At 44.8% G+C, this 14,988-nt stretch overlaps 1 protein-coding gene across 2 annotated transcripts in view; it reads left to right on the top strand.

The window, feature by feature from the left end:
- Positions 1 to 14,988, top strand: part of DRD4 (dopamine receptor D4) — a 131,269-nt gene that overhangs the window by 38,423 nt on the left and 77,858 nt on the right. For both annotated transcript variants that reach the window (XM_088471054.1, XM_088471053.1), the window contains one exon: positions 8,290 to 8,402. In XM_088471054.1, the coding sequence (XP_088327180.1) occupies positions 8,290 to 8,402 (113 nt within the window). The remainder of the gene's footprint in view (positions 1 to 8,289; positions 8,403 to 14,988) is intronic.

The raw sequence follows: 14,988 nt of genomic DNA, 5'->3' as shown, positions 1-14,988 counted from the left end.
GCACCATGCTAGGTACAGATTCTGACTTACGGCCTCCATTGTGAGCGATTAAGCTTCTGTGTGCACAACTACTTCAGTGTCACACCTCCGAGATACTCCCATAACACGCCCATAAGACGTAGCAGTCTGAATAGCCACCTCCCAGGTACGCCCCAGCATTTCCAATACATTTCTGATATGGTGTATTGCATGCTGGACTTTACATCTAGACACACAAAATATCGGCCAACTCCATGAATATCAGCACTGTACAACAATTTATTGACAGAATGCTATTTATTATTAGAACCCAGATCATGGCTCATAGCAGCGATAAAAAAGAAGCCATTAATTAATGGTGAGTTGAGCGATATTTGGCTGTCCCAGTGATACTGGCCTTGAGCAGTAAAGGTTAGCTTACCCCTTCCTTGGCCAGTTTTTGCAGATGTGCAAGTCACAGGCTGGTGCATGCGCTATGGCACTGAAGTAACAAAATTTGAACTCTCAGTTTTACATAATTAATACTATAAAAAAGTATTTATTTAATTATTTTAATTTGTTATTGCTTTCCTATGCTTTTTGAATAAGTCACACTCACACATTTTTACTGTCAGCAGGGACCAGCGCATACGCATGTGGTGCCGCACATGCACATAACACTGGCTTCTGGGGGCTACATTGACTGCAGCCCCGAGAAGCCATGTAGGGCTGCCCGAAAAGCTGAGCAGCGGCTTCCACTGGAAGCCCCTTTCTACTGACCGCTGCCCGGACTGGCAGTCCCAGGGGGAGGAGACATCTCGCCCTGGGGCTGCCTGTCCTGTGCGTGACTGGCAGGTGGCACTTCCAATGGGAAGCCACCTCCAGTCACAGTGGAGCCAATGCAGTCATGGACTGCATTGGCTCACTGAAGTGGCTGATTTTATTGGGGGTCTGCAGCCCCACAGCCCCTAGGTAAAATCCACCACTGACAGTAACCAATGGTAACCTTTGATGTATAGGGTGAAGTGAAAAAATACCTGCACTGGCTAATATGCTGATTCTCACCAGTAATAGGGCTCTTCATATTTGCAGGACCTATGTGGATAGGTGTCAGCGGTGTGTGATGGAGGTCAGTCCACGCGATGAATAACTTAATCAGGGATTGGTTTATTAAACAGATAAAAGAGCAGGATGTGAGACAACACAGGGTTAAAGGGGCACAATGCAGGAACATACAACATGGAACAGATCCAGCAAGGAGCACTTTTAATGCAGGTGGTGTGCGGTGACTGTAGATACTTGCAGTGGTAGCCATGGGCGCCAACAGGGGGGGGGAGCGGGTACAGTTTACCGGGGCCCGGGTTTGCTAGAGGGGTCCGGGGGGGCCGGGGCCGGCGTGGACCCCCCCTCCCTCACATCAGCTCAGCACACACTTGTGCTGTTCTGCAGTGAGAGACTGCTCGCGGATGCTGCAGCAGCCGGAAGAAGTCTCCTATCGCTGTGGGGGGGAGCGATCACACTGATCGCTCCCCTCCCTCCATTTAGCGCCGGGCTGGGGGGCTTACAGAGCCCCCCTCCCCAGCACGCAGCGCCGCTACACGGCGCTGTAAAAGTATTTTTTTTTCAAGGGGGCATGGCCACGCGTCCCGCGATTAGGTCACGCCCCCTCCTTTACCCGGGCCCGGACAGACTCTTTACGGCCCTGGTGGTAGCATGGGACTTGCAGTGTGGCCAGATTTGGTGCCATAATGGTGTGTGGTGGCACCGATGCTGTTATATGTGGCACCGGTGTATGCCTGGGGCACAGTCTCTCTCTCGAGACACTCAAGGGTATGTCCTAGCTGTCCGTAGGATGGAGGAAAAAGAATGCCTGGTAAGGCACTCATGCGCGGAAGGCGCATTGGGTCAGAGGTCATACACCTCTGTTAATATGGGAGACAGCGCAGAGCGCACTCCTCAACACCCACCTGGTTCAAGGCTGTCTCTGGTTACACAGCAATACAAGACATTCCTGTAACCAAAACACAGGAGGACATAAAAATAACATGACGTAACACATCAACATTTCAAAATCCACTAATTTCCACATTTTAATAATAAGGCATTGAGCACATGTGACATCAGGCCCTTAGATAACATATCTACAAGGTCTCACTCAATAGTTAAATAAATCACTCTGACTAAAGTGCTATTCACCAGCTCTCTTATGAAATAGTGTCTTATGTCAATGCGCTTAGACCAGCCATACTATTTGGTGCTGGAAAATAAAAGAATTGCTCCTTTATTGTCACATGCAATGCTGACAGTGTTATTTGAATTAATAAGATCCAGTTCACACAAAGGGCCTGATTAAGACTTGGGAATAGAGATATATATCTCTCTCTCTCAACTGTGAACCTGAACAAACCATATGCAATGCAAGGGGTGTAAAACTGTAAATACATCAATTTTTTTACATGTGGGGTAAATACTGGCTGCTTTTGCATGTAGCCCACAAATACTGCACAGCTTTATTATTACTCTACAATTTAGATGTCAGTTTGGAAACACTCCTCCCAAATCTAACTCTCTGCACATTTTAAATCTGCCCCTCCTGCAGTGCAACATGGTTTCACCAAGATGATCAGTTGAGAGAGATCTATCTCTCTATTCCCAAGTCTGAATCAGGCCCAAAGTCTCCGCTAGTACGAACAGGTATCTACTATCCAGTGTAGGAACAGCTATCGTCCTTATCTCATCCGCAATCGGCATCACAGAAGGCTTGAAACTCCAGACTTTCAGCTTTTGAAAACTTTTTAAAGACCTGGTACCTTTTCAGGTACCTTAGAATACAATTTACGCAGTCCAGTGCTCTCTTCCAGTGCTCCCTTACAGGGTTTTTTGCAAATGCTGACATGACTGACTGCATGTTTAATGTCTGGACGTGTACAACACTTGCATACATTAAACTTCCAATGGCACTTTGATAAGGAACTCTGCTCATTTCCTCTTATTTATACCTCTAAAGCTGCATACACACACAACGATTCTGTTACCAACGATTTTATGAACGATTTTATGAACGATTTTCTGTCAGATTATCTGTCAGATTTTTTAAAGTGTAATGAACGATTTGTTTGAACTACAAACGATTTTTGCATATTACCTTAATGAAAATCGTTCAGTTGGTCATTCTGACTGAACTACAAACGTGAACGTGCATGAAAGATAATCGTTCATCGTTTTAACTTAGAAAGTGAACTGTTTTTTCAACGATTGAACGATAAACTATATTGTTAACGATAATTGTTCAAAAAATCGTGTGTGTATGCACCTTGACACATAGCTTTTGTTATTTGTGTATTTTTGTCAAGTGGTGTACTGACAGGTTTAGTGGCTGCCATACTAAATTCGTTGAACATTACCTCAATGTATCATTTTGGTCAACAGTAACAGTCCGAGCACCAGGCTTTACACTGACTGTGAGTGGCGTTTTAAATTTTCACCTCCAACCCGCCGAGAAGCAACGGCTTACAAAAGCTGCCACTTTATAAATAATGCCCTACGTCTCTTGACTTCACTAGCTTTTGATTGTCAATGTCCCACAATCTGTAGCCTTTGCTTTCTTGACAATATCCAAGCACACTGTACGAGATAGATTTAGGTTTTAGTTTGCATCCTTTCTCGTTAGGAATATGGGTATATGAATTGCATCCAAAGACAAGGAAATGTTTGACACTTAGGATGGTATACAAATAGCCGCGGTAAATTACCACGGCTAATTACCTCACCGGGGCTTTCCAATTAGCCCAGAAGCCAGCACTTATCAGGGATTTTGTTTCGCCTGCCTCAGGTAGGCGAAACCAAATCCTGAATAGGTGTTTTTCTCCCGATCGCGGCAGAGAAAATACAGAGGTCCGTGACTTTTCGCGGAACCTATGTATTTTCGTGAGAAAACAGAATTTTTTTGCCGTAATAAACATGGTTTAATTGGATATTACAGCAAAAAAATCGGCGAAAAATACCTGAACATCGGCGAAAAAAACCCATTTTTTTTTACGGCTGAAAATGTTTCCGAGCTAATTGGATTCCCCCCTTAGGGGTTTATTTACAAAGTGTTGGATTAAAAATCCAGCACTTCAGGTTATATTTATGCCTGATATTAAAAATGCACAAGCTATCACTAGCAAAACACAGCGAGTCAGTGGTGTGTGATGGAGGTCAGACCATATGATGTATAGCTCAAACAGGGATTGGTTTATTAACCAGGTAGAACAGCAGGATGTGAGATAACACTGGGTTAAAGCAGCACAATGTAGGACATACAACATGGAATAGATCCAGTAAGGAGCAGGTTAATGGAGGTAGTGTGGGGTGTAGGAAGAAGAACTTGCAATAAGGTGTGCATGCACAGAAGGTGCTTTAAGTTTGCACACCTCCATTACTATGGTACCGGTGGACCTGCGAGGAGACAGAGCGCACTCCTTGTCACTTCAGCCTATGAGAACATCTGCCTCACTGTTCTGCAGAGGTTTAGATGATAGTAGCTTACTCTATAGATTTCTAAACTAGAAAATATTAGCACAAAAAGGAAAAAGAGAAGCTTTGAGGCTCTGGGCCTGATTGAGTTGCACACAAGTCAGCCACAAGTGCAGACATCTATGCAGTCACACTGCCCCGATCTTTGCATACCAAAGCACTGCACAGCCCGCAGTCTCACCTACACACCCACAATCTGCCCACGGAACACTTATGTCAGCCATACACGGTGCGATATACAGACATTCCTCACTTAACGACCGAGTTCCGTTCCTACAACTCGGTCGTTAGACTAATTAGTCGTTAAACGAGCAATTATAAAATGAAGCTGGAAAGAAGCTGGCACATTCAACAATTTTAAATGGTAAAAATAGAGTGATATGCTGGCCATACACGGTAAGATTTTCTGTCCAACCACCCAACTAGTTGGTTGGTTGGAATGAAAATCTGGTAACGTATGGGAGTAAATGATGATCAGCAATTTGCTCCTAAATGCCATAAAACAGATGAAAATGGTCGTCAGACAAGTTTGTTAAATGTTTGCTCTAAACAATTTGTTCAAACAACAGTTTTTGTCCATTTTCCTGCGTTTGGGAGCAAATTGCTGATTGTCATTTGCTTTCATACCTGACCAGATTTTCATTCCAACCAACCAACTAGAAAATCAGAAAATCTTACCTTGTATGGCCAGCATTAGAGTCAGTGAAAGCATCAACAGGATATACAGTACTATACTATATATGCATAACTATAGTACAGTTTTGTATACATGTACAGTACAATACTGTATACAGTACTGTACTGTACCTGTATACAGTATGCACAGCAATCACTTACCTGTACTGTATTGTATTATGAATAAAGAAAAGGAAACTGCTTTACTTTGCATAACTTATTTAGCTTTTTTTTTTTACTTTGCAAAACTTTTATTTTGAATAACTGTTTACTTTGCATACAGTATAGTAATTTTGCATAACGCTTTACAGTACTGTACAGTACTTTGCAGAACTTTTTTGTTTAATTTAGCATAACTTTACTACGTACTACTAGTTAGACTTAGCATAACTGTTGCATACTGTACCTTTACAGAGCATAAATAGGACAATCGGCATAAAAAAAAATATACATATGAAAAACAGACATTCTAGCCAACAAATCCTTCATCATGTAATGCGTCATCATTGGTGTTATCAGGATCTGTAAAGGGCTCTGGTAAGGGAGAGGATGGCAAGGAAATGGAAGGACTTGTAGGGCTAGGGGTACTGGGTGTAGCTTTTGAGAAGAATCCTGTTAGTGTGGTCTGCTTTGTAATTTTCTTTTTTTCGTCATAAATTTCACGATAGCATCGTAAAAGTTCATTCATTTGCCGTTCCACTTTCGTGAACCTTTCAACATTTGGATCCATACCCTCTAGTTGTAACACAGCCGCATTCACTTTGGAGAACACACCAGCTAACCCCTTTACTGTGAACTTCTTTTGTACTTCTTCCGTTCTTTCCTCTTCTCCTTCTTCCAACTCATCCGGGTGCTGCTGCGCTTCCAACTCTATTAGATCTTCATTAGATAGCTCTCCCTCGGCATATTCCACTAATTATTCAATATCTTCCACTTCAAGATCTAAATTAAGCACGTTAGCAAGTTGCACAGTTGTTTGATTTAGGTAATCGACATGTTCATCTATGTCAACCACTTCAACATTATTCACAAGACTTTTTAGGCATTTTTCCATATGCCTTGCATACAATTTTCTGTCACTTCCTCCCAAGCGGATTCTATGTTCTTTATGCACTGTAAAATGTTGTATGATTTCCAAAAACCACAAAGGGTTACTTCATCATTTTCTGTTGCCGAGACAATTTTGGAAAAAGTTGTGCGCAAATAGTATGCTTTGAACGTAGCTATAGCCCCCTGGTCCATTGGCTGTAAGATAGCAGTGGTGTTTTTAGGCAGATACACTACCTTTACATCTGGGTTTACATCATAAAGATGCTGGGGGTGTCCTGGGCAATTATCAAGCAGGAGGATAATTTTAAAGGGAACACCCTTGTCCAGACAATAACGCTTGACCGGGGGTATGAAGCAGTTGGTAAACCAATCCTCAAATAAATCTTGTGTCATCCATGCCTTGTTATTTGCATGATAGTATACGGGCAGCATGTGCTTACTAACCTGCTTAAATGCACATGGGTGCTGGGAGCGATAGATGAGCAAAGGCTTTAACTTAAACCCAGCTACATTTCCACCCAGCAACATCGTTACCATGTCCTTGAAACCGGGCATTGTTTTTGCTTCTTTGTGTATGTACGACCTTTCGGGCATTTTCTTCCAAAAAAGTCCTGTTTCATCCACATTGAAGATTTGTGCCGGGCGGTAGCCGCCTTACACGATGATTTCATCAAATTGGCCACCAAATTTTTCAGCTGCTTCTACATCATCACTTGCTGCCTCACCGCTGATACTGCGATTATGCAGGTTGAATCTCTGACTAAAGCGTTGAAACCATCCATGGCTTGCCGTAAATGTTTCCGCTGATTCATCCTCCTCACGTGTCTTCAAAGTTTTAAAGATACTGCGTGCCTTGGCTTGATTAATTGAAAGGCTCAGTGGCATTTTTTTTAGCATGTGGTCATCAAACCAGATCGCCAGTAATTTTTCCATTTCATGAATGAGGCCTCTCCGCTGCCTAGTTATTATGGCTTTAAATCCTGTTGATGCTTTCACTGCCTCTTTCACTTTATCTTTATCCTTCAAGATTGTTGAAATGGTTGAATGTGCCAGCTCTAAGTCACCTGCTATCTCTTTAACTTTTTTTCCAGCTTCATAATCACTTATGATCTTCATTTTCCTGTCAAGATCAATAGCTCTCCTTTTCTTTGAGCTCCTCTTCTCTGACATCTCTCTGACGCTGAGACGCCACGCACGCTGCCTGTCGCTAAAGAGTCAGGGCGGGTCGTAACTCCGAACGGTCGCTAAAAAGTCAGCGCGGGTTGTAAGTTCGAGGCCGCCGGTAACGCGCAGGTGTGGTCATAACTCCGAACGGTCGGTAAACGGGTAGGTCGTTAAGTGAGGAATGTCTGTAGTAGCCGATCCAATGGAGTGGCATGATATAGCTGCTATATTGTACCGTGTATGGGCATAGTATCGTCCCATGCACGCTCCCGTGGGGTCGTACATCGTATCCCCAGATCTTACGGAAAATTCACTTGATCAGGGGATGCGATGTATGACCCCATGTTGCGCTATGGGGGTGAGGGAAAGAGGTTCCGGCATATCGGGCGGCCAGCCACTACTTCGCTCCATATGTGGGGATCGCCCGATATGTCGGGCATTGGATCGGCCGTCGTCATACATGGTGCATATCGCTCCATGTATGGGTCGCTTTAGCCTACGTGGGAACACCCACTTACAACAATGCAGCCGGGATGATAAGATTCTGAATCGCCTGTAGTTGTGTATGCTTGGATTAAATGCTTGCGCAGTGCAAACAATTGCAAGATCCAAGGGACTTACATGCAACTCTGTATCAAGCCTTATATGTTTATATACCATCACTGACAATGTTATTAACCATTATAAATGATTTTACTGGCATCTGTATAATGATACATTGTTCATTATGGCAAGGACTGGGATGAAAGAAATTACTCAGGCACTTGATGCAATAATGTATAAAATTAAATGATGATGATGATGAGTAAATTTGCCTTCCATTAATCATATTCACTTTTATAGTCTTCCTTAGTTTCAAACCTTTGTCCCTATCTACTCCATTCATTCATTCGTGTTTCCTTTAACCAGTGTTCTCTATTCCAGTTTCTAGGAGGGGTGTGGACCCTGGGTTTTGTCCTGTGTGACGTTCTCATGACCATGGATGTCATGCTGTGCACAGCCTCCATCTTCAACCTCTGTGCAATCAGTGTGGACAGGTAAGCCCCGCGCAGTGGTTTAGGAGTATATAGACTACATGTAGTGACAAGGAAGAATGTGCTTTTGAATAGACCTTTCACCTACACAATTGCTCAGATATATAACATAAATACTGTGGATCATTAGTGATAATTTGTCTGCAATAATCTTTCTAACGTTATTGTTTAATGGACAGTGACCCCTGAACCAACACAACTAGGGAAATCACTCTGCCTGTTGATTATGCAGAACTACTTACTTCAGTGTTATGAAAGGTTAGTCTGAATATAAGTGCCTCATGCCTCAGTGATGGTTAGATCCTAATGAAAGAATGGTTGCCTTCTTTATGTGCAGATGATGGGGATGGGTTGACTGTAAGTGGCTGATTCAGGCCCTGATTCACTACGGATGGCTATTCTGCTTATAAGCACGCAACTGCATTGCTAATATCAGTGGTGTTTTATATATATGTTTGCATTCACATTGTGATCGCAGCCTGACATAAGGACGCCCACTTTCCCTTACTCATATCCGTATACTGAACTTTAACAACATAGAGAAACAATCAGTAACATCGAACAGTTAGGGAAGCCCAGACCTTACTCAGGAATTACTTACCTCAGCGCACGGTATGAGACCTCAGGCTGCGTCTGGTATCACAGTGGCTAATTTATGCACACACATGCAATGGCGTTGAAACGCACTGGCACATCTGCGTTCTCCCAACCACCCCCCTGTCACCACCCCCAAACGGCACTTCCTGTCAATCACTCTGCCATGGGTATTGTCTGCGATCGCAGGCCCAAGCGCAGTGGCTAATTCGCGTGCATGCACTGCAATGTATATGCATGCGCAGTACGCAAGAATTGACCGATAGCATGCATATAAGCAACTGCGTTCCCTGCTGAATCAGGCCCTCAGACCGGCGCAATAAGAGGACATTTTTAAAATAAAAGTACCTTTTTGAAAGCGAGGAGGACAGGACAGGCCTGGAAGAGGAGGACCGGCTGCCAGGATAAGTATGGAGGGAAGGGGGTGCCAGGACAAAGTCACGGGTGGTAAGGGGTCGGGATGGAGAATGCGGAGGAGCAACGATGGGAGGGGGGGTTTGGATAGCAGAGAAGGTCAGAGTGGTGGGTAGGGCCAAGCTTGGGAAGAGAGACTGAGATGACCCATGTCTGTTATACTACTGATGTATATGTACTGTATACATATCCACTCTCAGCAAGAAAATAGTTTCCCTGAATGGGTAACCAATGCATAGATGTATAGATGTACAGCAGACAGAATGCACCAGCACTCAAGAAAGCAAATAGAGAAACCAATATTGTAGACGTGAGTGCCGCCACTTCCTATATGCTGTATATGCCATTTGATGGACTTTGAATGTGGAATGATTGTTGGCGCTCGCAACTGCCCACATTAAACAATTCACCATTGCAGCCATTTTGCCAATGCTCGCACTGCTGCTGTGAGAACCAATAATCATTCCACGCTCAAAGGGCCTGATTCAGCAAGGATCGCAAGTAAGAGTTTGCTCGCAGTTGGCCAATGTTGCATCTCTGCGCATGCGTGTGCGCTTCAATATGCATGCGTAAACCAGTCATTGCGATCAAGTAAGGGAGAGACCTCCGATGCTGATTGACAGGAAGTGCCGTTTGTGAGTGGTGGTGGGAATGCGAATGCAGGCGTGCCTGTGCATTTGAACGACATTACAGGGGCGTGCATAATTAAGCTCGTGCTGTGGCACATGCAGCCGTATGTCTTGAGGTACACAGGCAGCTGCCACAATCCTGGGCAGGTCAGGGCTACCACAGTTGTGCATATGGGTTCGATGGTTCTCGATGTTACCGATGTTTTCGCAAGTCTGCGTACTGATCAAGCATAAAGTAAAGGGTGGTGGGCTGGCTTTATGTAGTGCTGGGCGTCTGCATCTTGTGTTGCGATTTCCATGCAAATGCATTCATTAGCATATTCTGCTAGCAGCCAGGTACGTGCAATCTCTTGCGACCCTTGCTGAATCAGGCCCTAAATCCATCAGTATCGTGAGTATTTCATGAGTGTTAGACTTCTTTCATCTCTGCATACCATCGCCTTTCCATTCTTATACAGTTTCGGACATCCTATATCAGCATTATCTGTGGAATAACTATTATCCATAAAATATATATATATATATAATTATATATATATATATATATATATATATATACAGAGCATTGCGCGTGGGGGAAAGAGAAAAGGGAGTCGCAACAGAAGTAAGTGCAGGTGTGGGAGAGAGGAGAGACCCATCGATGGGTCCACTATACTTGTACAGTGGTTTCCAAACTTGGTTCTCAAGGCAGAGCTGCATTAAAATGGGAAACGGGCACTGGGGGCACATTACCCCGGGCCCCTCACCTCTCTCAAGGACCCCCGTGTCTGCTGTCCACCACTGGCCGTTTGCATGCATGTTTTTTTGTTTTTTTATTGAAGAATAGTATCGTAGTTCACCGGGGGCCCCGCCCCCATATATTCAGTGTTCTCCTTCAACTCTCACCATGCACTGGCCAGCTCACATCAGCCGCGGAATCAATATGAATGACCGCCGGCCGTTTAAATACCGATGCCGGCAGAGCGGCAGGAGTGAAGGTCCCGACAGGGGATTTAGGTAAGTATAACTAACCTAACCCCCCCTAAACCTAACCCTCCCTTAGGGGTGCCTAACCCTATCCTGCCCCCCTACTGCCTAACTCTAACCCCCCCTAACTGCCTAAACACCTAACCCCCCTATCCCTGCAGCCTAAACCTAAGTCTCCCGGGGGGGTGCCTAACCCTAACCTCCCCCCGGGGGTGCCTAACCCTAACCCTCCCGGGGGGGGTGCTTCACCCTAAGTCCCACCCGGGAGCCCCTAACCTAACCCTCCCCTCCTCCGCAGCTGTCTGTGGCTCCCGGCATAGGTATAATGACAGGTGTCGGGATTTTGATGCCTGTCATTAGTACCCTGCCAGGATTTGACAGTCGGGAAGCCGGTGGTCACCATTTCGACCATCGGCTTCCTGACCGCATCCCTCAGCCGCAGGCATCAATTTATATTTGCCCTCGGAGGAGACTATCACACAGAAGCAACCTCACTTAAGCAGCAAGAGAGTGCCGCTGTCACATAATAGAAGAGTCGATACAGCCCCAGCGGCGGCCACTCATTGCCACACTGACAGAAGGCTGCTAGTGCAACTCAGTGCTGTCTATAGAATGGCAGAGGACGTCCAAGATAAGCTTTATCAGCCACAATTTCACTGAATTAAAAAGGAGATTGTGGCTCGGCCGCTTAAAAGCACCATGACTATTATGTGAGCAGCCGGCGGCTCTATAGGCTAATCACATTGACTAGGGTACTAATTAAGTCACCTGTGCTCAAGCATAGATATCCTTAACGACTTAACTAATATATTTTCTAAACAAAGTGTCCCCAAAATTGTTGATTTATTTATTATCAAATTATGTAAATAATACTTGATTAAAAATGGTTCAGTTTATTTATTTCTTAACAAATATGCTTATTTGTTAACAAAATGATACTGAATCAAGTTTAAATAACTTTTTATGCAATTTGATTAAAACAAAATCTAACATTTTGGGGAATTTTTTTATATACAGTTAAAGAAAAAAAACATAGCAAGAGTATCTTTATTCGGGGGACTGGGGGATAGAGGGGTTGAGGGGGCTGTAGGATGCGGAGATTGAGAAGTGGGATGTGGGGAGCTGTGATGTTGCTGTAGAACCCCTGATTAGTGGCTGACACTGAACCATGCCCCTGTTAGACAGCTCTGCTGCAGCAGCACAATGGAAGCAGAGCTTGGCATGTCGTCGTGCCCTCCTGCATTCACCGCATGCTCCCTCAGGTTGTGCTGCTTGAAGTTGGTGGAGAGGGAGATGGGGGGCACCACTGCTCCGGCTCCTGCCCTCGACTCCTATCTGAATCACTCCAGGTAGCTTTTGTGGGGCACTGCCTGGTGTTCTGCAAGCTGCAGCACTGTGCTGCCTGGGTGAGGTGAGGAGGCACTGCAAGGAGCCTGGAAAAGACTGTGAGCAATCCTGTTGGGATCGTCTATGACAGTCTGGGTGGCTGTGGACAGCCATTCGCGGCTGCCTAAAGCTTGGGCTGCCGTGGATCACCGCTTCTGTAGCCCGGCCGCAGGAGGGGACTGAGGGCAGCTTGCAGTATGCAACTGAGGGGCCAGCAGGTTGGGCTGAGCCCAGCGGCTGCCCAAAGATTAGCTTCCGGCAGCTGCCGGCAGCTTTACTGACACAGTTTCGTCAGATGCGACCAAGTCAGGGAAACCCCAGCCTGGTGAGGTTGCGACCACACCAAGAGAGTGGTAAAACCTGGACTGTGTTAGAGAACCTTGAGGACCAGGTTTGGGAACCTCTAGTGCAGTGGCGTAACTATGGCGGGTGCAAGGGGTGCACTTGCTATGGGGCCCAGTGGCTTAGGGGGCCCGCCAGCAAAGCAAGAAACCCCCTGCACCCTCCCAAGTTTTTTTTTTTTTAACTCTTTTGGTGCCGGGTCTCCAGCACTGGCACTTTACTTCCTCCTTACTTTTTCCTGCTGCGGAGCTTCTAGTCTCGCAAGATGATGACATCATCATCTCACAAATCTCAGTTTTCTCAAGGCTCTGGGACTGGGAGGTGCAGTGACGCAGTCTACTGTGGCCCCTCTGCCCACCCTTCTACTTACCTGATTCCGTAGCACGGGCCCCAGAGCTCAGCTGCCCAGCCCGTCTTCTGCTGCAGCAACACAATGACGCCGATACAGAGGTGGAGCAGCAGGAAGGATCCGCCGCTCCGCCCTCTACTGTTCCAGGGCCGCGGCTGACAACGTGATTCTCCCCTAAGCAAAATGCAGGGACTGAGGCAGTGCCCCTCACCTGCCCCCGGGGTACCTCGCATCACTCCCATTTTCCCAGGCAACAAAGCAAGGAGACCCCCCCAGCGTTATTCATACAGACAAGGTCAGTGTAATGCTTACAGTCTGTGATAACCCTTACTGTGAGGAACAGTGTATGTGTGTGTCCCTCCTCCAGACACCTCCTCACCCCCTGCCCCTAAACAGAACCCCCCCACACACACCCTCACTACCTTCATACATCATTCCACCCACCTACCTCTACTCTGCTTCCAGAGACCCTGCTCTATCCCCCTCACCCTGCTTCCAGACATCCCCTTCCCTCCCTCCCTCCCTAATTTCAGAACACTCCTCCTTTCCCTCCTGTCTTAAGTACCACAGACATCTATCCCTGCTATCTGTCTTAACCTCTCCCTATTACCAGACACCCCCTTTCTTGCTGCTACTCACACTGCACCTTCTATGCTTCCAGACTCCCCCCCATACTGCCATACTTCTCCCTCTTACTACCAGTCCCCCTCATACTTTTATTTTACAGTAGATGGAACTAAGGGGGGGCCCATGAAAATTTTGCTATGGGGCCCCCCTAGGTCTAGTTACGCCCCTGCTCTAGTGTATTGGTTCTTAACTCCGATCCTCAAGTACCTAAGGTCATGTTTTCTTTCTTTCTTCCTTTTCTTAATGTGTTTATTGAAAGAGACATAAAAGTCACTAATGCATAATCAAACAAATACGAAAAAAATATGAAATATTTAATATAGGTTCTATAGATTTAACTTATTTTCTCCTTACCTTGATACCATAGATCCTTCTTGATTTATTTTATTGCATTAGCGTATTAGGATACCCATGAATGTTACACTATTAAGTTGTTAGCGCTGTTCATATTTTTTTCGTTTTTCTATATATAGTTAGGAGTTGACACCTCCACTGAACTAGCTGCTTGTTGATAGCGCCGAACTGATATTCTCTTTTCTTTTTTAACAATCAAACAAATAGTAGGTTATGAGAGAAATCAATTTAAGTTCCAACCAATAACAATAGCAAATTAGCAATACAAGCTGATGTACAAATAGAATAAAGTTGCATGGAGAGTAAAAGCTCAGATAACAAAGATGCATAGAAACACAAGGTCATGTTTTCTAATGATATTTAACCAGCTAATCTATTTTGCTGTATCAGTGATTATCCCACCTGTTTCCACAGACGTATATAATTTCATATACAGGCAGATAAAATGAAGATAATATGTTTTAGTGAAGAAAGCACACGGAACTGACAGGTCGTATCACCTGACAAATTCAAGGCGTATGATATAATAGATTGGCCTCTTGTTCTAGCTTTCTTCTGTGAACAATACTTATTTCATGTGGTTAATCCCTTTAAGTATGTGAAAGTTTAAATCACATTCCTTTTGATTTCTGGCCATTCAATCTTTCACTGTTCTTAATCTCTTTTGATCACCTAGCAACTATAAAAAGGATTTATAGGAAAAGAACAATCCAGCTGATGTACTTACCATACTTTCTTAAATAAAATGAACACGATATAATTCTGAAAAATGGGATTATGCTTTTAAGTAATCAGAGGATTTGTGTCTTCACTGAGAAATCCGACAGTGGCTGACAGACTCTTCTGCAGGCAGGGCAGTTAAGGTGAAGATGAGTCCTTAGATAATTTTAAGGTAAGATAATTTTCTTTACCAGCTCTCGCCATAACT

The sequence above is a fragment of the Taudactylus pleione genome, unplaced genomic scaffold, assembly GCF_031769625.1.
Source record: "Taudactylus pleione unplaced genomic scaffold, aTauple2 ptg000109l, whole genome shotgun sequence".
NCBI classification, from domain to species: Eukaryota; Metazoa; Chordata; class Amphibia; order Anura; family Myobatrachidae; genus Taudactylus; species Taudactylus pleione.
The sequence above is the reverse complement of the archived record's forward strand: the minus strand, read 5'-3'. Positions and strand labels throughout refer to the sequence as shown.